The 23,205-nt window shown below is 49.1% G+C and overlaps 1 protein-coding gene across 1 annotated transcript in view; it reads left to right on the top strand.

Moving 5' to 3' along the window:
* The window catches only part of CATSPERD (cation channel sperm associated auxiliary subunit delta), a 43,888-nt gene that overhangs the window by 11,027 nt on the left and 9,656 nt on the right, over window positions 1-23,205 (top strand). Inside the window, exons 7-18 of the mRNA XM_065873847.1 lie at window positions 596-709; window positions 1,913-1,996; window positions 6,129-6,279; window positions 7,032-7,127; window positions 12,080-12,162; window positions 12,543-12,719; window positions 15,066-15,179; window positions 16,007-16,096; window positions 16,834-16,892; window positions 18,541-18,619; window positions 19,290-19,342; window positions 22,024-22,098. Of these exons, the coding sequence (XP_065729919.1) occupies window positions 596-709; window positions 1,913-1,996; window positions 6,129-6,279; window positions 7,032-7,127; window positions 12,080-12,162; window positions 12,543-12,719; window positions 15,066-15,179; window positions 16,007-16,096; window positions 16,834-16,892; window positions 18,541-18,619; window positions 19,290-19,342; window positions 22,024-22,098 (1,175 nt within the window). The remainder of the gene's footprint in view (window positions 1-595; window positions 710-1,912; window positions 1,997-6,128; window positions 6,280-7,031; window positions 7,128-12,079; window positions 12,163-12,542; window positions 12,720-15,065; window positions 15,180-16,006; window positions 16,097-16,833; window positions 16,893-18,540; window positions 18,620-19,289; window positions 19,343-22,023; window positions 22,099-23,205) is intronic.

Genomic DNA, 23,205 nt, shown 5'->3' with positions numbered 1-23,205 from the left:
TTTTATCATCTCAAGAATGTTGTATAAATGGGATCATTCAATATGAAACCTTTGGGGACTAGCTTTTCTCAGCAAAATTCTCAGGAGACTCATCTGATTTGTCACGTATATGTCTAGTCTGTTCTTTTCCACAGTGGTGGGTGTACCAGAATTGGGTTGTTTCCACTTTCTGGCTGGTGCAAATAAAGCCACTATAAATGTTCACGTACAGGTGTTTGTGTGGACATAAGTTTTCATTTCTCTGGGATAAATGCCCAGGCATGTTATCACTGGCATCTGTCCTCCCTGCTTTTTAAATTGAGACGTAACTGTTATACCACACTGTGTAAAGGTAAGGTATACAATGTGTTGATTTGCTACATTTACATGTTGCGGTATGATTACCATCCTGTCATGTCACAAAATTATCATTGCTTTTCTGTTGTGGAAACAAGATCTAGTTTCTTAGGAACTTTGAAGTTTCTAATACGGTATTGTTGTCTGTGCATTAGACCTCCAGAACTGATTTATCTGTTTAAAGAACATCTCCCCAGCTGCCGCCCCCGCACCTTCTATCTCCTTTTAAAGAGACTGTTTTATTTGTGTGTTCTTCCAGGATATAAGTAACTCAGTTTTTGCTTATTTGCATGGAGATCAGATATCTCAGGCCAATATCTATTTCTCAAATACCCGGGGATACAGATTTCAGAAATATTCCCAGGAGAGACAGGTATGTTCAGTTTGGTAAGAAAATGAACAAACAAACAGAAAAATGTGTCCTGTGGGATAGGAGTAATTAGCTGTCCGTGGCGAGCAAGGACTTTTCTCTCTCGAAGAGTCCAGCCGGATGGGAGGGTAGGGAAGAATTTCAGGTCAGAGCAGCTGGCTAGGGAGATTAGGAAGTTAGGAAAGGAGACAGCATGGTTCATGGAAAAAGCTGGTGCCATAGTAAAGGCTGCACATGGATTACAACATCAGGTACCACCAGCATCCCCATTTTACAGATGAGAGAACTGGACTGGGTTGAACATGTGTCCCCCTAAAATTCATGTCCACCCTGAAACCTCAGAATGTCACCTTCCTTGGAAATAAGATTTTTGTAGATGTAATTAGTTAAGATGAGGTTTTCCTGGATTAGGGCTTAGTAAACTTAATTGCTACCAAAAGACCATACCTCCAAATACCATCATTTTGGGGGTGCTATGGTCTGAATGTTTGTGTCCCCCCCCGAAATTCATGTTGAAATCCTAATGCCTGATGTGATGTATTAGGAGATGGGGGCCTTTGGGAGGTGCTTAGGTCATGAGGGTGGAGCCCTTATGAATGAGATTAGTGCCCTTATAAAGGAGGGCACTGTTGTTATAAGCCTCCCAGTCTATGGTATTTTGTTATAGCAGCCCTAACAGACGAAGACATGGGGTTAGGGTTTCAACCTATGAATTGGGGGAGGACACTGTATATAATAGAAATACTCCCCACCCCGACACACACACACACACACAACCAAATAACAGAGGCTTAAATAAGATGGTGGTCTTTCTCTCTTACCTGAAAGGTGTCTGGAGGGAGCCAGCTGGGTTGCCATGGCAATCTGTCCCACTGTCCCTAGGTTGGGGTCCTTGGCCTCATGCTCCAACTTGCCTGCTCGTGGGCACTTTGCTGACCAGCCAAAGATCAGGAATGAGGAACTTAGGCAGGAGTGAGGGACCTAGGCAGGCACCTCACAGTGTGGGTCACACCACTTCCCCTATCAGCCCAGGCAAAGCCGACTTCATTCAAAGTTCTGCCCTACATGCTACATTTTTACAGAGGGAAAACAGATCACAATACTGTTAAAAAGAAAAAGACTTTCCTTCCTTTTAGCTTACTGGATAATCTAAATTTAGAATTAAGCACATGTTTATAACTTACTTATATTTTGTTTGTTTCATAGGCAGAACTAGTCGGTTCCTTGGGCGGGATCTTCTACTTCTACTCCCTCTCACAGGTTGGGCTGCTTCTCGTTGACCAACGGAAGGTAAGTACCTTTTGGACTGGGAAGAACCACTTCAGTGACCCTTACCCCAAGCCAGGTTTTTGTCAAAACTCACACACTTAGATTTTCATATCTGAAATCCATCTAGCTTTTCATTCACCTGTCCATCCATGTATCCATCCACCCACTCATTGACCCACCTACTCATCCATCCACATATCCATCCATCAATCTATCAATTCTTCCATTTATCTATTTATCCAACCACCCACCCATCCTTCCATCTACCTACCTACTCATCCATCATCCATCCATCCATCAACCTACTTATTCATTAATCCATCCATCCATCCATCCACCAACCCACCTACCCACCCATCTACTCATCCATCCACCCATCCATCCATCTATTCATCCTTCCATTTATCTATTTATCCATCCACCTATCTACCCATCTACTCATCCGTCCATCAACCTACTTATCCATCCATCCACCCATCCATTAACCTGCTCATCCCTCCATCCATCCATCCATCCACACATCCATCCACCCACTCATCCACACATCCATCCATTCATCCATCTACTCAACCATCCATCCACCCAGCTACCTATTCATCCATATACCCTTCCACCCACCCGCACACCCACCATCTCTCTCTCCCCCCATTCATTAGCTCATTCAGGCATGCACTCAACAGTATTTAAGTAGGGTCTAGGAGGTGCTGGGCACTAAGGGATAAAATACAAGGTGTGGTGCATGTGTCACTGGTGGCACCCAAGACCATTTTATTTTTGTTTTTTTTTTTTTTTTTTGCGGTACACAGGCCGCTCACTGTTGTGGCCTCTCCTGTTGCGGAGCACAGGCTCCAGATGCGCAGGCTAAGCGGCCATGGCTCACGGGCCCAGCCGCTCCGTGGCATGTGGGATCTTCCTGGACTGGGGCACGAACTTGTGTCCCCTGCATCGGCAGGCAGACTCTCAACCACTGTGCCACCAGGGAAGCCCCCAAGACCATTTTAAATGCCTCATGTCAACCCTTTTGTTAACAATTATTTTCACGTGGATTCAGAAAATCGGGACATGAAAACTGTGACTTCACAGGTATCACTTAGGATAAGACTAAGTTAAGAAGAGGAATCAGTCCATGCAAAGTGCACCTGAAGAAAAAATATTAAGTCAGGCAAAGATTAAAGTACAGTCAGTACCCCCGTGTTGCAAAATTTGTAAGCAAGGTGTGCCACTCTGAAGTTTGGGGGAGACCCACAATCAGGAAGCTCCCAGAGGCTGGGCTGCTACCTGGTGGCTGAAAGCCCCACCCTCTAATCACACGGTGGGCCCAGACCCCCATCCAGAGTCCCCTCATGAGCACGCACTGCCAGGGCGCCTGTTGAATGAGACACTCCCAGACTCTGGAAATCCCAAGAATGTAGAGGTGGCTGAGGAGTCCAGCTCTGGTTACAACCTGTGCATGGTTTCCCAGATCTGACCACAGGCAGTCACAGGGCTTTACCTGGAGGGCATGGGGGCGGAGGTTGGGGGAGCTGCCCTCCGCACTCCACACCTGGGGCACGATGCACGGGCAGGCTCTGAAGGCGTTGCGGTCAAGGACTCCTGCCTCTGGTCAGGCAAGCTCTGTGCATCTCTGCATTCCCAGCCCAGGCTTGGTCTTCAGACCTCTGGCTCCTGAGGGAGGGAGGAGGGGGAAGCCTGGAGCCACTTCCCGGCTCTCTGACTCAGTATTTTTCCGTTCCTGGTTCTTCCACCTCCCGAGGCCGAGGCCCTGGGTGGTTTTTTGTTTTTTGTTTTGCTTGCTTGTTTGTTTGTTTTCGTTTTTTGGCCACACCATGCGGCATTCGAGATCTTAGTTCCCCAACCAGATCAGGGATCGAACCGTGCACCCTGCTGTAGAAGCAGGGATTCCTAACCACTGGACCGTCAGGGAAGTCCCTGCAGGCGCCTTTTGATTGGGGCTCCCCACACAGGGAAATGAATCCCACCCCTGCGCTGAGCCAGGAGACCCTCCGCGGTTCCGTTGCGGAGGGACGGACAGGGGCCCTTGGCGTTTTCTCTGGCCTGGGCTCTTACGCCACCGCAGTGCGCAGTTAAAAGCGGAATGCAGTCTAGTGTTTGGCTCGTTGTCTTAATTGGCTACTCTGACCCCTGGCAGCTCAGCTGAGATGCCTCTCAGGCTCCAGGGACCCGCAGGCCGCCAATCCATCGCTGAGCAGGCGTGGGCTGGGGGCTGCGGACTCACATTCACGGTCCCTTAGCGCATAGTGAGGATGGGTGGGTCTGGCCCCTGCGGCCGCAGTGGGGGCGGGGCGAGTCAAGGTCAGCAGCCCGTGCACAGTTCACCCTCGCCCTGACCGCTCAGCTTCTCTGCTCGCCCCAGGAGGCACATAGAAAGCCACCCAGGGAACTCCCTGGTGGTCCAGTGGTTAGGACTCGGCACTTTCACTGCAGGGGCCACATGTTCGATCCGTGGTCGGGGAACTAGGATCCTGCAAACCAAGTACACCTGCTGCGAACGCGGAGGCACTCGGCAAGCCATCCTGCGGAAAATCTCTCCCTCCGCCACGGTGCATCTTTTGGAAAACGGATGCCGGTATCTTGGTGGTACTCACTTATGAACCAATGTCAGTGTTGGGTTTTTTTAATATATAAATTTATTTTATTTATTTATTTTTGGCTACGTTGGGTCTTCGTTGCTGCACGCAGGTTTTCTCTAGCTGAGGAGAGCGGAGCTACTCTTCGTTGTGGTGTGCGGGCTTCTCATTGCAGTGGCTTCTCTTGTTGCAGAGCACGGGCTCTAGGCGCGCAGGCTTCAGTAGTTGTGGCTCGCGGGCTCTAGAGCGCAGGCTCAGTAGTTGTGGTGCATGGGCTTAGTTGCTCCGCAGCATGTGGGATCCTTCCCGGACCAGGGCTCGAACCCGTGTCCCCTGCAGTGGCAGGCGGATTCTTAACCGCTGAGCCACCAGGGAAGCCCCAGTGTTGGTGTTCTTTTGTTTTGTTTTTTCTAATTTTATTTACTTATTTTTGGCTGCATTGGGTCTTCGTTGCTTCAGGTGGGCTTTCTCTAGTAGCAGCGAGCGGGGGCTACTCTTCGTTGAGGTGCGCAGGCTTCTCATTGCAGTGGCTTCTCTTGTTGCAGAGCACAGGCTCTAGGCACATGGGCTTCAGTAGTTGTGGCATGGGGGCTCAGTAGTTGTGGTACACGGGCTTAGTTGCTCCGCAGCATGTGGGATCTTCCTGGACCAGGGCTTGAACCCGCGTCCCCTGCATTGGCAGGCGGGTTCCTAACCACTGCACCACCAGGGAGGCCCCAGTGTTGGGTCTTTTAATTCCATCCTTGTGTAGTGCTGTCAGAAGTCTTCCGTAAAGAACAGATGATAGAAAAGAATCTGATAAGGAATTTATATATAACTGAATCACTTTGCTATACACCAGAAACTATTGCAACATTGTAAATCAACTATACTTTAATTTAAAAAAAAAAAAAAGAGCAGATGAGAACTTTGAGAACCACGGAGAGTAATTTAGACTTTACTTAAGAGCCAGCTCTTAGAGGGTCACAAGACACAAAAGGCTGTTAGGAAAAGAATCGGTGGGGGTGGGGGTGGGGGTGGGGGGTCGGGTGCAGAATTCCCTGGCGGTCCAGTGGTTAGGACTCTGCGCTTTCACTGCCAGGGCCGGGTGTGATCCCTGATCGTGGAATTAAGATCCCGTAAGCCACAGGGCATGGCTAAAAAAAAAAAAAAAAAAAACAGAAAAGAATCTGGGGACCAGCCCTGGGAAATCAGCTTGAATAATAATCCAGGTACAAGGGCACCAACGTGGGCGTGGCAGAGCTGGAGAGAGAGGGCTCTCAGCACCGCGGGGGTGTCCTCTGTCATGAGGGCCCATCCCGGGTGCTGTGGGGTGTAGAGCAGCCACCCTGCCCCCACTTATTCGATACCAGGAGCCCCGCAAGTCATGACATCCACAGATGAGCCCAGACTCTGTCCAGTGTCCCCTGGGGGCAGAATCACCCCAAGCTGAGAAGCACTGGACTAGGTAATAAGGTCTGAAGAAAGTTCCAGTGACAAAGCACATGGACTCACACATGTGAGTCCACAGTCCATCTATTGCGGTCATTTCTTTTCTTGCTCAAGGTTCAATATTCTTCTCTCAGGCCATGTTCAGCTACTCAGACCACCCTCTGAACCGCAGTTTTGGGCTGCCCTTTGACTACAACGGGACCCTTGACATCCTTATTGCCCCGGGCCAGAAAGGCATCCTGATCTTCTGGTTTGAGAAGAGCCTGCTGGTTTCCCGAAATGCAGGTGAGCGAGGCCCAGGCTCAGGGTGGGCAAGCACAAGTGGTCATTTTTTCTCTCCCTGACCTGAGTGGATGACGACAAGACCATTGTCACTTTGCCATTCTCACTTCGACCCCCCCAACCCCCATTTCCCTCCTCCTGGGATATTTAGACCCTGTAGGCAGGTTCTGAAAGTCACTGGACACCTAGGGCAGAGGGGCCAAGTCCAGGAACTGCAGATCTTGTTTTGAGGCCTAGACACATGAGCTCCAGCCTACCAGCCCAAGTAAGGAGAAGCGCAAAAGGCAGCCCCCCCAGGAGGAGGTGCTGTCAGGGACCTCTGGGCACAACAGTGGCTGCCAGAGCACCCACAATTGCAGCACGCCCCCTAGTACCAGTCAGCCACCTGAACACAGCTGTTTCCTTCCAATGCAAGAAAAGGGCTTAGGGCTGGCCTGGCCATGGGGGGTGGGTGGGGGGCATTTCAGGAAGAAAGTTCTGATTACATGTTACCTGTATAATAAAAGGCATCCTGCAGTTCACCTGGTATCCAGTCCATTCCTCAGAGCTCTCACATCAAGAAGATTGGGGGGGGGGGGGTTGCATTTTCTTAAACCTAATGTATTCTATGTGATGTTTTACAGCATTGCATCTCACGGCTGCATTTTCCTTGATTCTTTATCATCTGAGTCGTAAACCGAGGGGCCAGGTGGGCAGCGGGGGATCCCGTGCCTAATATGTGCTCATGTCTCGCGATTTTCTCTGTCATCTCCTAGGCCAGCTGGTCAACGCTGTCCAGGTGCGAGAAGGACAACACATCTTGTATTCTTCCATCTCTGAAGCCAACATCACCATCCACAGCGTTGCTGCCAGTGCGTGCCCGACCTGAGGGTAGCTTTCTAGAACTGCTTTAGACCTGACTTATTCACCTCTGTCCCCCTAGATCCAGCCTGGCCAAAACAGAAACAAAATACGGTTATTACACATTCTGGAACTCAGAGCAGAAACTTTTGTGTCCTTTCACAGTGAAATGGAATGTCAGTTGGATGTCGTTTGCTGGGGCTGCTCTAACAAAGCACCCCAACCCCAAACTGGGTGAATTAGAACAACAGACATTTATTTTCTCCCAGTTCTGGAGGCCAGGAGTCTGAGGTCAAGGTGTTGGCAGGGCCAGTTCCCTCGGAGGCCTCTCCCGTCGGCTTGCAGATGGCCGTCTTCCCCTTGTGCCCTCCCATCATCTTCCCTCTGTGTATGCCTGTGTCCAAATTTCCCCCTTTTACAAGGACGCCAGTCCTATTGGATTAGGGCCGACCCGAATGACCTCACCTTAACCGTATCACCTGTGTAAAGACCCTGGCTCCAAATCAGGCCACATCCTGGGGAGGTCCTGGGGGTTAGGGCTTCAACATATCTTGTTTGGAGGGGACACAATTCAGCCCATGACAGATGGCACCCCCAGGAGTTCTTTGCCAGTGAATTGTCATCCTGCTGCTGTCCTGCCGCTGGTTCAGTCAGGTAAAATGAAACCCACCAGTGTAACTTTTCTCCTCACATGCTCCTCACTATTTGAGGCAAATAGTGCAACAAACTGTGGAGTCATGTGACCTTTCTTTTTTTTTTTTTTTTTGGCCACGCAGCATGGCATGTGGAATCTTCCCTGTCCAGGGATCGAACCCGTACCCCCTGCAGTGGAAGCACGGAGTCTTAACCACTGGACCACCAGCGAAGTCCCCGTGTAATTTTTAAAAAATATTTATTTTTTTATTTGGTTGCACCAGGTCTTAGTTGTGGCAGGCAGGCTCCTTAGTTGTGGCAGGCAGGCTCCTTAGTTGTGGCATGCGAACTGTCAGTTGCAGCATGCATGTGGGATCTAGTTCCCTGACCAGGGATCGAACCCGGGCCCCCTGCATTGGAAGCACAGGGTCTTATCCACTGTGACACCAGGGAAGTCCCACCCGTGTAACTTTGAAGATCCCATATTTCCCTGTTTGCCCATCACTGAGTTACCTCCTACTGTCTATGTCCGTTTATCTGTTAAACGTTAATTTATCACGATAGAAAGTAATGATATAAAAGTAATTTATAAATATGCCAGTGAAGCACGGTCCTTTAAAAGTTTGCTTTTTTTTAAACATTACAACTATAATTAAAGTCCTTTTGACCAGCCTTTTGAATCCAGGCCCCTCTTTGGCTTCCTAAAGGTCATCACTGTTAGGAATCTAGAAAGTATCTTTTTAGCCAGTTGAAAGCCTCACAACCTATATTAAATATGGACCTGCAGAAAATGTACAGCGCCATCTGTGTAGCTTGTTGTGGTTGCTTTTTTTTTTCCCTTTTTCCCCCATTTTTTCTTTTCATTTATTGAAATAGAGTTGATAGACACTATTATATTGGTTTCAGGTGTACTACATAGTGATTTGACATTTGCCTATGTTATGAAGTGATGAGTCGCAAGGATGTGATATACAGCATAAGGAATATGGTTAATATTATTGTAATAACTTGGTAGGAGGATAGATGTTGTGGTTGCTTTTTATGTAAATGGTATCGTATTATTGTGTGAGTCATTCTACTGTTTGCCTTTTCCATTACCCATCATCTTCTTTTTTATTGTGGTACCAACACTTAACATGAGATCTACCCTCTGAACACATTTTTAAGTGCACAGTACGGTTTTAAGTATACGCACAATGTTGTCCAGCCAATCTCTAGAATGTATTCATCGTGTGTAACTAAAACTGCCCCATTAAACACGAACTCACCATCCCCCTCCCCCAGCCCCCACCATCCTACTTCCTGTCTCTATGGATGTGACTCCTCTAGGGACCTCCTGTGAGTGGGACCACACAGTATTAGTCCTTTCCAATTTCCACACATCCTCACCCATACTTGGCTTTCTGTCTTTTTCACTAGAGCCGTCCTGGTGGCTGTGAAGTGGTATCTCATTGTGGGCTCGAGTTGCATTTCCCTACTGACTAATGACGTTGAGGGTCTCTTCACATGCTTATTGGCCATTTGTATATCTCTTCTGGAGAAATGTCCATTTAGATCTTTTGCTTATTTTTTGCTTATTTTTTAATTGGGCTGTTGGTCTCTTTATTACTGAATTATTATATATTCTGGATACAAGTCCCTTATCAGAGATGGGATGAGAATATATATCAGAGATATATTCTCTCCCATTCTATGGGTTGTCTTCTCCCTCCTCTTTTTTTTTGCGGTACGCGGGCCTCTCACTGTTGTGGCCTCTCCCGTTGCGGAGCACAGGCTCCGGGCACGCAGGCTCAGCGGCCATGGCTCACGGGCCCAGCTGCTCCGCGGCATGTGGGATCTTCCCGGACCGGGGCACGAACCCGCGTCCCCTGCATCGGGCGGACTCTCAACCACTGCGCCACCAGGGAAGCCCCTCCTTTTTTTTTTTTAAACCATGAGTACACATCACTTCCCATGTCTAGAATCTTTAATGGTTCCTTATTTTCTTTTTTTAAATTTTTATTTTTTTATTGAAGTATAGTTGATTTACAATGTTTCAGGTGTACAGCAAAGGGATTCAGTTTCATATCTATATATATAACTGAATATACATATTCTTTTTCAGATTCTTTTCCATTACAGGTTATTATAATATATTGAGTTCCCTGTACTATACAATAGGTCCTTGTTGATTATCTATTTTATATATAGTAGTGTGTATCTGTTAATCCCAAATTCCTAATTTATCCCTCCCCCTTTTCCCCTTTGGTAACCATAAGTTTGTTCTCTATGTCTGTGAGTCTATTCTTACTTTGTAAATAAGTTCATCAGTATCACTTTTTTAGATTCCACATGTAAATGGTATCATATGATATTTGTCTTTCTCTGACTTACTTCACTTAATATGATAATCTCTAGGTCCATCCATGTTGCTGCGAATGGCATTATTTCATTCTTTTTTCATGGCTGAGTAATATTCCATTGTATATACATATACGACATCTTCTTTGTTCATTCATCTGTTGATGGATGTTTAGGTTGCTTCCATGTCTTGACTGCTGTAAATAGTGAACATTGGGGTGCATGTATCTTTTTGAATTAGCGTTTTCACCTTTTCTGGATATATGCCCAGGAGTGGGATTGCTGGATTGGTTCCTTATTTTCTAAATAGAGAAATAGAGTCCAGACTTGCAAGGATTGCATTCAGGTTTGTATATCTGGAATCTCATCCCATAGCTTACCGCTGCCCTGAGGGATCCCTTTTCTCCATCTGACCACTGGCTCTCAGCCTGGGGACACTGGGCAGTGTCTGGAGGCACATGTAGTCATCACGACTCAGGGGGCTCCTGGTATCTTCTGGGTGGAGGCTGGGGATGCTGCTCCACACCCCACTGTGGCCACGACGGCCCCACCACGAAGAACCACCCTGCCCCAGGTGTCAACAGAGCCCCAAACCTTGCTTCTTCTGAAAACTTCCTTGTCTTTTTAATTTTATTTATTTTTGATTGATTGATTGAATGATTGACCGTTTTGGCTGTGTCGGCTCCTTGTTGCGGCACGCGGGATGTTGCGTTGTGACGCACAGGCTCCAGAGCGCATGGGCTCTGTGGTTTGTGGCACTCAGACTCTCTAGTTGAGGCGCATGAGCTCTGTAGTTGTGGCACGCAGGCTTAGTTGCCCCGCGGCCTGTGGGATCTTAGTTCCCTGACCAGGGATCAAACCCACATCCCATGCGTTGGAAGGCAGATTCTTTACCACTGGACCACCAGGGAAGTCCCTGTCTTTTTTAAACAGAATAAAAATGTACATTGGATCTTGCCATCCCCTCTTATAAAACCTTTTAATGATGTCTTGCATTCCTTGGAACTCTGTATCTGCCAAAGACTGGAAACAATCTCAGTGACCATCAGTGGAGCATTGGTTAAATAAGTTGTGGTTCATCCAGGCAACAGAATGCCGATGGGCCAAGTATACTCATGTACATGGAAGGAAAGAAAAATATATTTCAACTGTACTTGAATTTAAAAATAAACAAATAAATAAACTGAACTTGTACTATCAAAAAAAAAAAAAGAGAGAAAAAAATATAAAGCAGCTTGAAGGGTCCCAGAATATAATCCCCACATATATAAAACTACTGGAAAGGATGTTTACTAAAATACTAACAGTCGTTACCTACAACGGGGTCAGCAAACCATGGCCCGTGGGCCAGTTCCAGCCCACCACTTGTTTTTTTAAAATAAAGTTTTATTGGCACATAGTTCTGCTATTCATTTACAAGTTATCCATAAGCTGCTTTTGCAGGGTCCGATACTTGTAACAGACATCACATGACCAGCAAAGCAGAAAATCCTTATCATCTAGTCCTTTTTCTCCTTTTATTTATTTATTTGTTTGTTTGTTTTTTATTTATTTATTTTGGCTGTGTTGGGTCTTTGTTGCTACACGTGGGCTTTGTCTAGTTGTAGCGAGGGCTACTCTTTGTTGCGGTGTGCAGGCTTCTCATTGCGGTGGCTTCTCTTGTTGCAGAGCATGGGCTCTAGGCGCACGGGCTTCAGTAGTTGTGGCACACGGACTCAGCAGTTGTGGCACACGGGGTTAGTTGCTCCATGGCATGTGGGATTCTCCCGGACCAGGGCTCGATCCCACGTCCCCTGCATTGGCAGGCAGATTCTTAACCACTGTGCCACCAGGGAAGTCCCCATCTCGTCCTTTAAAGAAGAAATTTGCTGACCCCTGGTCTGTATGATGGAATTTGGGGTAATTTTCTAATTTTAATATTTAATATATTTTTGTCCATGGAAACAACCCCTGTTTCAATTTTTGTTCTGTCTTCTTTGGTTTTCCCTAGATGAAAATGAACTGGCCGTTTTAACTCAGGAGAATAATTTATACTATGGAAGCCTGGGAATCCTGTCAAGTTCTCTTATCAAAGTAGGTAAAATCCCGGCGCTACCTGGTTGGTAAGGAATAACGGTCTTCCTCGCAAATGTCTGATCCTTTTTCTTCTTCTTTTTCTTTTTTTTCTTTTGTCTGATCCTTTTTCTGAAGAAATTGCTCTAGTTATTAAAATAGTAATAGTACTTTTAATAGCAATAGTGATAATATAACAGTAATTTCAATTAGTTTTACACCTGAAGAGTCGGTGCTTCAACAAAGTGTACTTATGACTTTGCTCAGTTTTTTGGTTTCTTAGGGTTTGGGGGTTTTTTTTGGGGGGGGGTCTTCTTCTTTAAATATGAATCATAAGAAAAAGCTTAAATCCTCAAAAAAGAATGAGAATGAGCTGATCTCAGAAGTCATTTTTCTCTTAGTTTGCAGACCAAAACATCTGGTCCGAAGAGGCGGTCCTGATGTTCACTGACGTGGGCATGCTTGAGATACTGACCCCGCTCCCTGACCCAACCTCACCAGCTTTTGATTTCCAGAAGTGCCCCGTGAACATCCAGGCGATTCTCATGGATCCCCAACTCCAAGTTGACGTCTGCAAAGTATGTGGTCGTGACTCTATGGATTAATTTCCAGAAAGATGTCAGAGTGTCCATTTCCAAAGGGCCTTTGAGTCCATGGTGATCAGTGAAATGAAAACTAAAAGAAAGGCAACTGTGCCATGTACAGTTTATCGATAAAACACACTCTGTCTAAAACCTCCTTTTATGAGATGATGGTGCTAATAGATGGGAACAGGGTTTTTTCTTATTTCCTTTTCTTGCCACAGTAACAAGTCAATCCTCAGCCCTGAGCATTTTCCTGTGGGTCTTTGAAATCACATGTCTGGCATGTCTGGGAATTGCTGGTTTTATGCAAAGTGCAGGAAAATGAAAGAAAGAGAGAATGAGAGAGAGAGGGAGAGGAAGCCACAGCAAGGCTTTTATGCAAATATTTGGCCACTGAAACTGTTCTGAGAAAGATGGCGTTAGCAAGAAGTGTTTCCCCACCAAAAAAGACAAAGCGACGATGTAGCCTATCAAGATCCTATGGATGAAAGCTGAAATCGTTGTCAGTATTGGATGATAAGCTAAAGTAGAAAATAAATATACACGAGTCCATACCGATGTAAATAAATGACTGAATCAATAAACGGATGGGAGACACCTCTCCATCACAGAAGAGTTCCAAATAACATAAGTACATACTCTCCCCTCCAGGAGGTGGTGTTGAATGCCCCCTGCCTGAGTGTGGACTGGCCTTAGCGATTTGCTTTTAAAGAATAAAGTCTGGGGCTTCCCTGGTGGCACAGTGGTTGAGAATCCGCCTCCCAATGCAGGGAACATGGGTTTGAGCCCTGGTCTGGGAGGATCCCACATGCCGCGGAGCAACTGGGCCCGTGAGCCACAACTACTGAGCCTGCGCGTCTGGAGCTTGTGCTCCGCAACAAGAGAGGCCGCGATAGTGAGAGGCCCGTGCACCGCGATGAAGAGTGGACCCCGCTTGCCACAACTAGAGAAAGCCCTCGCACAGAAACGAAGACCCAACACAGCCAAAAATAAATAAATTTAAAAAAAAAAAAAAAAGAAAAGAATAGAGTCTGTACGGGGTAAATAGCCTGGCAGACACCACCTTCACCGGGAGACCAGGATGCACACGGGCAATCATGAGTCCTGTTGCCAGGACAGGACATTTCAGTTAACCTTGTCATTCCTTGCCAACCCCAGACCTGGAATCAGAAGGAACTTATTGGTTCCCCTCCTAGCACGGCAGGCAACCAACCCACTGTCTTAAAAATGGGATAAATAGGGCTTACGTGGTGGCGCAGTGGTTAAGAATCCGCCTGCCAGTGCAGGGGACAAAGGTTTGAGCCCTGGTCTGGGAAGATCCCACATGCCGTGGAGCAACTAAGCCCATGCGCTGCAACTACTGAGCCTGCGCTCTAGGGCCCGCGAGCCACAACTACTGAAGCCCACACGCCTAGAGCCCGTGCTCTGCAACAAGAGAAGCCACCGCAATGAGAAGCCCACGCACCGCAACGAAGAGTAGCCCCCGCTCACCGCAACTAGAGAAAGCCCGCACACAGCAAACAACAACAAAAAAGGGATAAATAAAAGGCAAGATGCAAGCATTTCTCCTCCTCTCCTTCACACCCTTCTGCTGGGTCAGCACAGGGAAAGGGTCTCTTTATAAAATTATTCTGGTGAATATATGAAAACAAAATGATAAGGTATCACCCTGTGGCAACCCCAGCGTCAGAAAAGAGAGACAGCGGGCCATTACGTGCCACCTACAGAATATCATTCACCTGCTGGGTCTTCCCAACTCGATCCCACCGTAATGTGATGGATCCAGCCACCAATCTGCCAAAAAGGCAGAGCACATAGGAACATGTGTCCATCTGCCCCAGGGAAATCCAGACAGTGGGAAATCTACAGGTCTCACGGTCTGGGTTCTTCAAAGATGCCTAGAAATGAAAATGATAAGGGAGGGAGGGGAAGCTGTGGATTGAAAGAGACTTAAAAGACAAAATGTTCGCAAACAGAAAAATTATATCATCTAGGGATGCACGCTTGGCAATAATTTTAGGAAGAAACGCAAGCAGGTAATTACTGCAAGAAGTCAGGCGGGGAGTGGAGGGGCCAGGGTACTTCGGGAGAGAAGAGGGGCTGTGTCCGGGGGTGGGGGGAACCTTGAGGGTCTTCTGCGGGTGCAGGGTCTAGCGGCGAAGACAGTGGCTTGAGTGACAGCCCAGGCTGCTGCACCTGAGAGACTGGAAGGTTCCATCCCTGGGGAGCCCCCTCCTGCCACTGACCACTTGCCCTGTACTTTGGGGAACAGAGGCTTGATTTGTTGGATTGAATGACTGACTGATGGATATTTTTTTTTTTTTTTGCATTTCTAACTAGGTGGAACTTCTGCAGGGAGAATTTGAAAATAAAATGTATACCATTGATATGAACAGTGAGTTGGAGTTGACGGCCCTCATGATACCCCGGCCCAGCACATCACCAGTCCCACTAGTAAGCATGCTTTATCTGTCTGACAAGTGTTTCTGACACCTGGCATCCCTAGCAGCCTTGGCCTCACGTCCTGTGCCCACAATTCCCAGGCTCTGGAAATTCGCTGGCACCCTCCTGGAAGACACGCTCACCCAGGAAGCTCCTAGAAACTCCCCTTCTTCCTCACCAGGGTCCACATGCCTGGCCGTGGCTGTGCACCTGCCGGCCCAGCCTCCTCTCCCACTACCTCTGTGCCGGCTCTCCACCCTTCTTCGGAGCTGCCCCAGAACCTTTCCAAAAATGCCCTTTCCTCCCTCTCAGCTCAGCCAGCGCCGGCTTCCCTCCTGGAGGGGATGCCTGAAAAACAGTGGGCGTTCCTGGCCCTGAAACCCACGTGTCCAAGCCTGGACTCTTGGGTGCAAACAATCAAGCTGAAAACAGAGGGGTGGACCAGTGTAAGGATTCAAGGGGATGTCTAGCCAGCTGGGACCAGGGCCCGCGAGGGGGCGCCAGGCTGGCTCTTGCCTTGTGCTCTCTCATCACCCCCCCTTCCCGCCCCCCCCCCCGCAGGACGGGCCCCTCCGCGCACCAGGGACAGTTCTGGGTCTTGCAGGGCTGCAACCCCAGGCTGTCTGCACAACGGGACTCAGAGCCACAGTTAGGGCGTGTGGATGACACGGGGTGGTGGTGGGGGCGCATTTGGGGATGGAGCCGGCAGCTGTGTTTGCAGAGCAAGCTGAGTCTTCAGTTTGAAGGGGGACCGGGGTCACCTGTGGGTGCGCCCCCAGCTGCTCCCCGACGCGCCTGCTGGCGCCGTACGGAGCGTGCGTCTCCCATCCCGCCCCCAGGTAATGGTGAGCAACCCCCATTCCCTGGGGCTGCAGGCTGTCATCTACGAGGACGGCTACACCTACGATGGGAACACCAAACACAGACTGGTGAGGTCGCCCCTCCCCCTCCCCCCCCAAACCCGGATCAACAGGAGAGGGGCTCGGCCTTGACCCACTGGGCCAGCCAGGTCCAGCCGCCTCAGGGTGTCCCTCGCCGGACCTCCTTCCTGCTTCCCTTCCTTACACGCACGCAGATAAGGTGCTGCGGAATTTTGAGGGGACACAGCCCCTGCCCCTCCCCCACCCCAGGCAGGCCGCAGTCCCCCAGAGAGTGAGGGCATCAGGTGTCACACAGAAGGGGCAAGGAGGATGGGGCGGGGAGCCTGACCCACCCGGGGAGGGCGTGAGACCTGAGTTAGCTGGGTAAACCCTGGAATCAGGAGGCAAGCCAGGGCCACCGGGAGGGTCTTGGCCAAATATGGGTCTGGGGGATCCATAGGGCAGAGCCAGGCCTCGCAGTCACAGCAGGGAGTTGGGACTTGACCCCAGACCACAACAAACTCTTTGGATCAGACCATGTCACATCACAGCTAAGTAGGAGGGGAAACTAAGTCACGCCCCACTGTGGGTCCCCGGGACAAAGGCAGGCAGCTTGGAGCAGGTGGGTCATTCCCATGAGCTTCCAGAAGCCTTTCACGGGCTTAGACCCAGAGGCAGGCTGGGTGGCTCCCGGGTTCCTCCTCCCAACACCCCCATCCTGCCCTCCGTCTCTGCTGAGCCCTGATTGCGGGACCACCCGGGGCTGCCCCACTGCTGCAGTTGCATATTCTCTCTTGCTTCCGCAGAACATTTCACTGAGGCAGCAGCAACACTGGGGCAGGGCTGACCCCAACTTCACCTCCAGGTACGTCATCACCGGATGGTAGCGGTGGGTGGCCCCAGGGTGGCCCCTTAGCAGGAGCCAAGGAATCAGGGCCGAGACCCAGACTCCCCCACTCCAAGGACAGTAAGGCAAGAACGATTAAACTCTTACAGGGAGACAAATACCATATGATATCACTTATTAGTGGAATCTAAACTGTGACACAAATGGACTTATTTACGAAATAGAAACAGACTCAGATATGGAGAACAGACTTGTGGTTGCAAAGGGGAAGGGGGAGGTGGGGGAGGGATGTGCTGGGAGTTTGGGGTTAGCAGATGCAAACTATTATATATAGGATGGGTAAACAACAAGGCCCTACTGTATAGCACAGGGAACTATATTCAATATCCTGTGACAAACCATAATGGAAAAGGATCTGAAAAAGAATATATATACAGGGCTTCCCTGGTGGCGCAGTGGTTAAGAATCTGCCTGCCAATGCAGGGCACACGGGTTCAAGCCCTGGTCTGGGAAGATCCCACATGCCTCGGAGCAGCTAAGCCCGTGCGCCACAACTACTGAGCCCTCGCTCTAGAGCCTGCGAGCCACAACTACTGAAGTCCGCGCACCTAGAGCCTGTGCTCCGCAACACGAGAAGCCACCGTAGTGAGAAGCCGGCTCGCGGCAACTAGAGGAAGCCCGCGTGCGGCAACGAAGACCCAACACAGCCAAAGATAAATCAATAAAATAAATTTTTAAAAAACAATATATATATAAATGTATAACTGAATCACTTTGCTGTACAGCAGAAATTAACACAACTTTGTAAATTAACTATACTTCAATAAAATAAATGTTTTTAAAAACTCTTTACAAATGGTAGTTTCTCAAAAAACTATATATATATGTAAAAGAAACACCGTGTAAACAACCTCTGAATCAAAGAATTCAGCTCCAATATATTCAGAGAAAAAATGTATAGCTCAAGCACTTTTATTATGAGGAAAAAAAGTGGACCCAGTGATAAATAAACTAAATATTTAACATAAGGACCTAGGGGGACAACAAAAAGAAATTATGGGAAGGGAATGAAACATGATACAATATGGAATGTATTAAATAGAGAACAAAAAGACAGCATAGAGTCAAGACGTAAGATAAAGCTGGTTCTCCAGAAGACACCACAATCCTGATGGAGGAAAGACAGAATTAAAATGAACAATAGGAATGAAAAATGAAAATAAAAGTATGGATACTGAACCTGTTCAAAGAACAATGAGAAAACATTATATGCAGCTAGGTGATAATAAAACTGGGGCTCAGATGCTCTTTTCAGTAAGTAATTATATATAGATTAACAAAACTGACTCAAGAAGAGGTAGAAACTAGAGGGAGGGTGGTGCCACCATGTGTGAGCAGATGTTCTTGGTCAATATTCTGGACTGACTGGATGAACAGATGAATGGATGAACGGATGGATGGATGGATGGATGGATGGATGGATGGATGGATGGATGGGTGGATGGGTGGATGGGTGGATGGATGTGTGGATGGGTGGATGGATGGATGGATGGATGGATGGATGGGTGGATGGGTGGATGGGTGGATGGGTGGATGGATAGATAAATGAATGGGTGGGTTGTCGATGCTTTTTACTGCAATAACACACACTCCCATTGCCTTGCAGCATAAAGAGACCCACAATATCAACCATCACTCTGGACATAGCCAACAAAGAAATTTCATGCTTGGACCTTAAGCCACTGGTATGACCAAAACTTTTGCTGTCCCATACTCTTTTTTGCGGTACGCGGGCCTCTCACTGCTGCGGCCTCTCCCGTTGCGGAGCACAGGCTCCAGACGCGCAGGCTCAGCGGCCATGGCTCACGGGCCCAGCCGCTCTGCGGCATGTGGGATCTTCCTGGACCGGGGCATGAACCCGTGTCCCCTGCATCGGCAGGTGGACTCTCAACCACTGCGCCACCAGGGAAGCCCCTGTCCCATACTCTCTGTCCTTAGTGTTAAGACTGATGACAGCAGGCCTTGGCTGGCTTGTCCCCTAGGGGCTGGCTAAGCTCACACTCAGGATCTGGAAATGGAGGTGATTCTGCCCTGGTTGCCAAGGTCACTGCCCCTTCCCCATCGTCTTCCCCCAGGGCTGTGCCTCAGGACTCACCAACTTCGGAGCAGGTGTACTAGCTGGGGGTTATCAGATGGCGGGACCTTAGTGGTGCCCCATAGATCAGGCAGGCTCTTAGGGTTTGACTCTGTGAGTCCCAGGCACCTGGACACCGCATTGCGACCCAGGCGCAGGGTTTATGGTCCCGGCTGCGTCAAGTGCGCCCCCTCGTGGGCTTTCATGGTGCCCTCGCTGACCGGGGTCAGCATCCTCATCCCCTCCTTGTCTCTCCACCCCACATCCCCCCGCCGCTGCAGACAGCCCTCATTTCAGTCGGTTGTGACCTGGAGAAGAAGATCGTCATTCAGAAGTGAGTATGTCGATATGGGGTGGGGAGGGGAGAAGTGGGGGGTGGCGAGGTGGGGAGTGGGGACTGGATGAGATGGTCACCATCGCTTCACAACTGCTAACGTCGGGTGACACTACTCTGTCTGCTTTTACATATGTTTAACATTTCCATAACGAACAGCTCAATAATTAATCCTAACAGATTAAGTTAGAGTCTACAGTGGGTGGCTGCCTCCTCCACACCCACTTGGTGAAATTTACATGTTCTCCCTGCTCCCTCATCCTTTGCTAATTCCCTTTCTCCCTTTTAGTCCCTGAGTTCCTCATTTTGATTAAAATTGCTCAGAGAGGGCTTCCCTGGTGGTGCAGTGGTTAGGAATCCGCCTGCCAATGCAGGGGACACGGGTTCGAGCGGGAAGATCCCACATGCTGCGGAGCAGCTAAGCCCGTGCGCCACAACTACTGAGCCTGAGCTCTAGAGCTCGTGTGTCACAGCTACTGAAGCCCGCGCGCCTAGAGCCCATGCTCCACAACGAGAAGCCACCACAATGAGAAGCCCGCGCACCGCAACGAAGAGCAGCCCCTGCTCGCCGCAACTAGAGAAAGCCCATGCACAGCAACGAAGACCCAATGCAGCCAAAAATAAATAAATGAAATAAATAAATTTATAAAACTGCTCAGAGATTTGGGGTTTAATCGCCTGCTGAAAATTTGAGGAACTTTGCTTCCAGGATCCACAGTTACTGCAGAAAACGCAGCCATGAGAAACGAAGAAAAAGAAAGGAAGAACCCCTGAAGACTGGCCAAACCACCACACGTTCTCCCCTTCGGGCGGTGGTGTGCCAGCAAATGGGCGACAGCCAGTTCTGGGGGAGCCCGGATTTGTAGCATTTGCCAATTCCCGTGGTGTAAATGCTCCCATGGAGCCTATAGATCACTACCAAAGTGAGTCTCTACTGGCTCATGAAACTCCTGAGGATATAACAGCCGGCTCTCGGAGCTAGTAAGAGCCAGCCTCAGCGCTCCACTGCATGGGGCAATAATAAAGTCAAGTGATGGTTTTACCAGATTTTCCCCCCAAAAGGGAAACGCTTTATTGAGTCAATAAATGATGTTATCAGTATTTAGAACATATGTGCAGGAAAGTCTTTAAAACAATATTTTCAAAGCTGCTGCCATAAAGAGAGTGGGAAAGGTATTTGCCATCCATGTAACTAAAAAAGGACTTGTATCCAGAATTTATAAAGAATTCCTACGAATCAGAAAAAAAAAAAAAGACAAACGTATAGAAAAAAATGGGCAAAAGGCTTGAGCAGGCACTCCCAAAAAAGGAGGGAAAAAGGCTGATAAACACAAAAAGTTGTTGAAAAAGTAGTCAATTTCATAGGAAAATGAAAATGAAAGCTACGTTAGAGACCGATATTCAGCACAAGCGTGGCAGAATTGACAAAGCCTGGAAAGTAGTACTATAAGGATGGGAAGCCCCTGGCAGCCTCAGGAACCCCCAGACATTGCTGGTGGGCGTGTACATTTTTCGGCTGCTTTGGAAAGCACTTCTTTCCACCAGCAATTCCACTCGTGCACGTCTGCACTGATCTAGGTTCCAGAATGTTCTCAGCAGCCTTATTCTGAACAGCTCCAAGCTGGAAGCAGGCCAACTGAAATGTCCATCGACAGAAGGATGGGTAAACCAAGTGCAGGGTTTTGATACAACAGAATGTCACAGCAGTGAAAACGAACGGGGCAGAATTGTCTGGATGGATCGTACAAACGTGGGCGTGGAATCAAAAGGATACACAGCAAAATCAGGGGAATTCCCTGGCAGTCCAGCGGTTAGGACTCTGCACTTCCACTGCAAGGGGCACAGGTTCCATCCCTGGTTGGGGAACTAAGATCCCACAGGCTGGGTGGCACAGAAAAAAAAAAAAATCCAAAATCAGGCAAAAATAAACTACAGTCAGCCCTTGTATCTGCAGGTTCCGCATCCGCGGATTCAACCAGCCAAGGGTGGATGGTGTTTAAGTTCATGGTCGGTTGAATCTATGGCCGTGGAACCCGAGGATACAGAGGCCCCCACTATGGGACCTGAGCATCCTCGGATTGTGTTAGCTACAGCAGATCCTGGCCAACCCCCTGCAGATACCAAGGCAGGACTGCATGTTGCTTAAGGATACATGCACAGATGGTAACAGTACAAAGGAAAACAGGGAAAGGATTGTCTCAAAAGTCAGGACACCCAGCTCCCACATCTCCATGTGTAACATCATTCTCCAATAAAAGGAACTAGGGCTCCTTGGCGAAATGGCTGATTCTAGGCCAGGCAGGGAAGATTCAAGATGAGCCTGGAGGGGCTTCCCTGGTGGTGCAGTGGTTGAGAGTCCGCCTGCCGATGCAGGGGACACGGGTTCGTGCCCCGGTCCGGGAGGATCCCACATGCCGCGGAGCAGCTGGGCCCGTGAGCCATGGCCGCTGAGCCTGCGCGTTCGGAGCCTGTGCTCCGCGACGGGAGAGGCCACAGCAGTGAGGGCCCGCGTACCGAAAAAAAAAAAAAAGATGAGCCTGGAGCATCTTGGAGAACCAGAAGGTAAGAAAGGGCTCAAAATCCAACCAATGGGGAGATAACATATGTCAAAGGGAACAATTCACAATTCTTTGGTCCCGCATGGGTTCAGGCAGCTTCTCACCATCTTTTGTCGCTCGCAGTGAAATCTCAGCCTGTTACAATGGCATCCTCGACCCCGTGGCCCTTCAGGACAACTATAGCTACGTCATTGAGAGGTAAGCCCCCCCCACTGACCGCCAACACACACACATGAGCCAAAGGCGAATCAAGAATCATTATTTAAAGTTTTATTTATGTATTTGGCCGCACCGCGCCAGCGTGCGGAATCTTAGTTCCCCCACCACGGATTGAAACCCCCTGCAGTGGAAGCTCAGAGTCTTAACCACTGGACCTCCAGGGAAGTCCCAAGAATCATTTTTAAACCGTAATGGAAAAGAAAACAAATTTTTTTTGAAGAAAGGAAAAAAAAAATCGTTTTAAAATGGATACCCTGCCAATTGATATCCAGCCCACAGGGAATCCGAGGGAGCAAGCAGACAGGTGGGGAAGGTGGCTGGGCCTTCGGGGAATCAGTGTGATGTGGCAGGGCCCCTGGCCCAGGTCTGCACAGGCTCTGCCACCTGCTGGGCCAGCTTTCAGACCCCTCCCCAGCCTGCCACCAGCTCCTGGAGCCCGGTGCCCTGTTCATCCCAGCTAGTGGAGTTGGCCAGACACTGTCCAGCCAAGGCAGGAGGGGGTGGCCGGCCAAAGTGACCCCCTCTGCAGGGCGGCACAGAGAGCCCCTCCCACACTGGTGCACACCACCAGCCCCCTGGCATGGGAAGACACTCGTGGGTCTTATACGACGTGACCCTCCCCCGTCCAACACAAGCCAAGAGTCCGTCCCCCATCCAGACCCACGGCCGAGACGGAAACTGGCCCTGCTGGACTTGCCAACCAGTGAGGCTGCAGCCAGAGAGCCTGGGGGCATGAGAGTGTGTGAGTCAGGGTCTCCAGAGAGGGAGAAGCTACAGGATGTATGTGTGAGACAGAGAGACACAGAGGCACAGAGACAGAGTGACAGAGACAGAGATTTATTTTAAGGACTTGGTTCCCGGACTGTAGAGGTCTGGTGAGTCCACAGTCTGACAGGGGAGGCTAGGGGCTGGCAGCCCAGGGAAGAGTTGCAGTTCTAGTTTAAGGCCATCTGCAGGCCGGCTTCTTTCTTGCTGGGGGAGGCCCATGTTTGTTCCACTCGGGCCTCCAGCTGCAACCACATTAGGGAGAGCACGGCTTTACTGATTTCAATATTGACCTCTGCCCCAAAGAAGAGCCTCACAGAA

This window comes from Phocoena phocoena, chromosome 3, assembly GCF_963924675.1.
Source record: "Phocoena phocoena chromosome 3, mPhoPho1.1, whole genome shotgun sequence".
NCBI lineage: Eukaryota > Metazoa > Chordata > Mammalia > Artiodactyla > Phocoenidae > Phocoena > Phocoena phocoena.
This window is presented reverse-complemented; position numbering and strand designations above follow the sequence as displayed.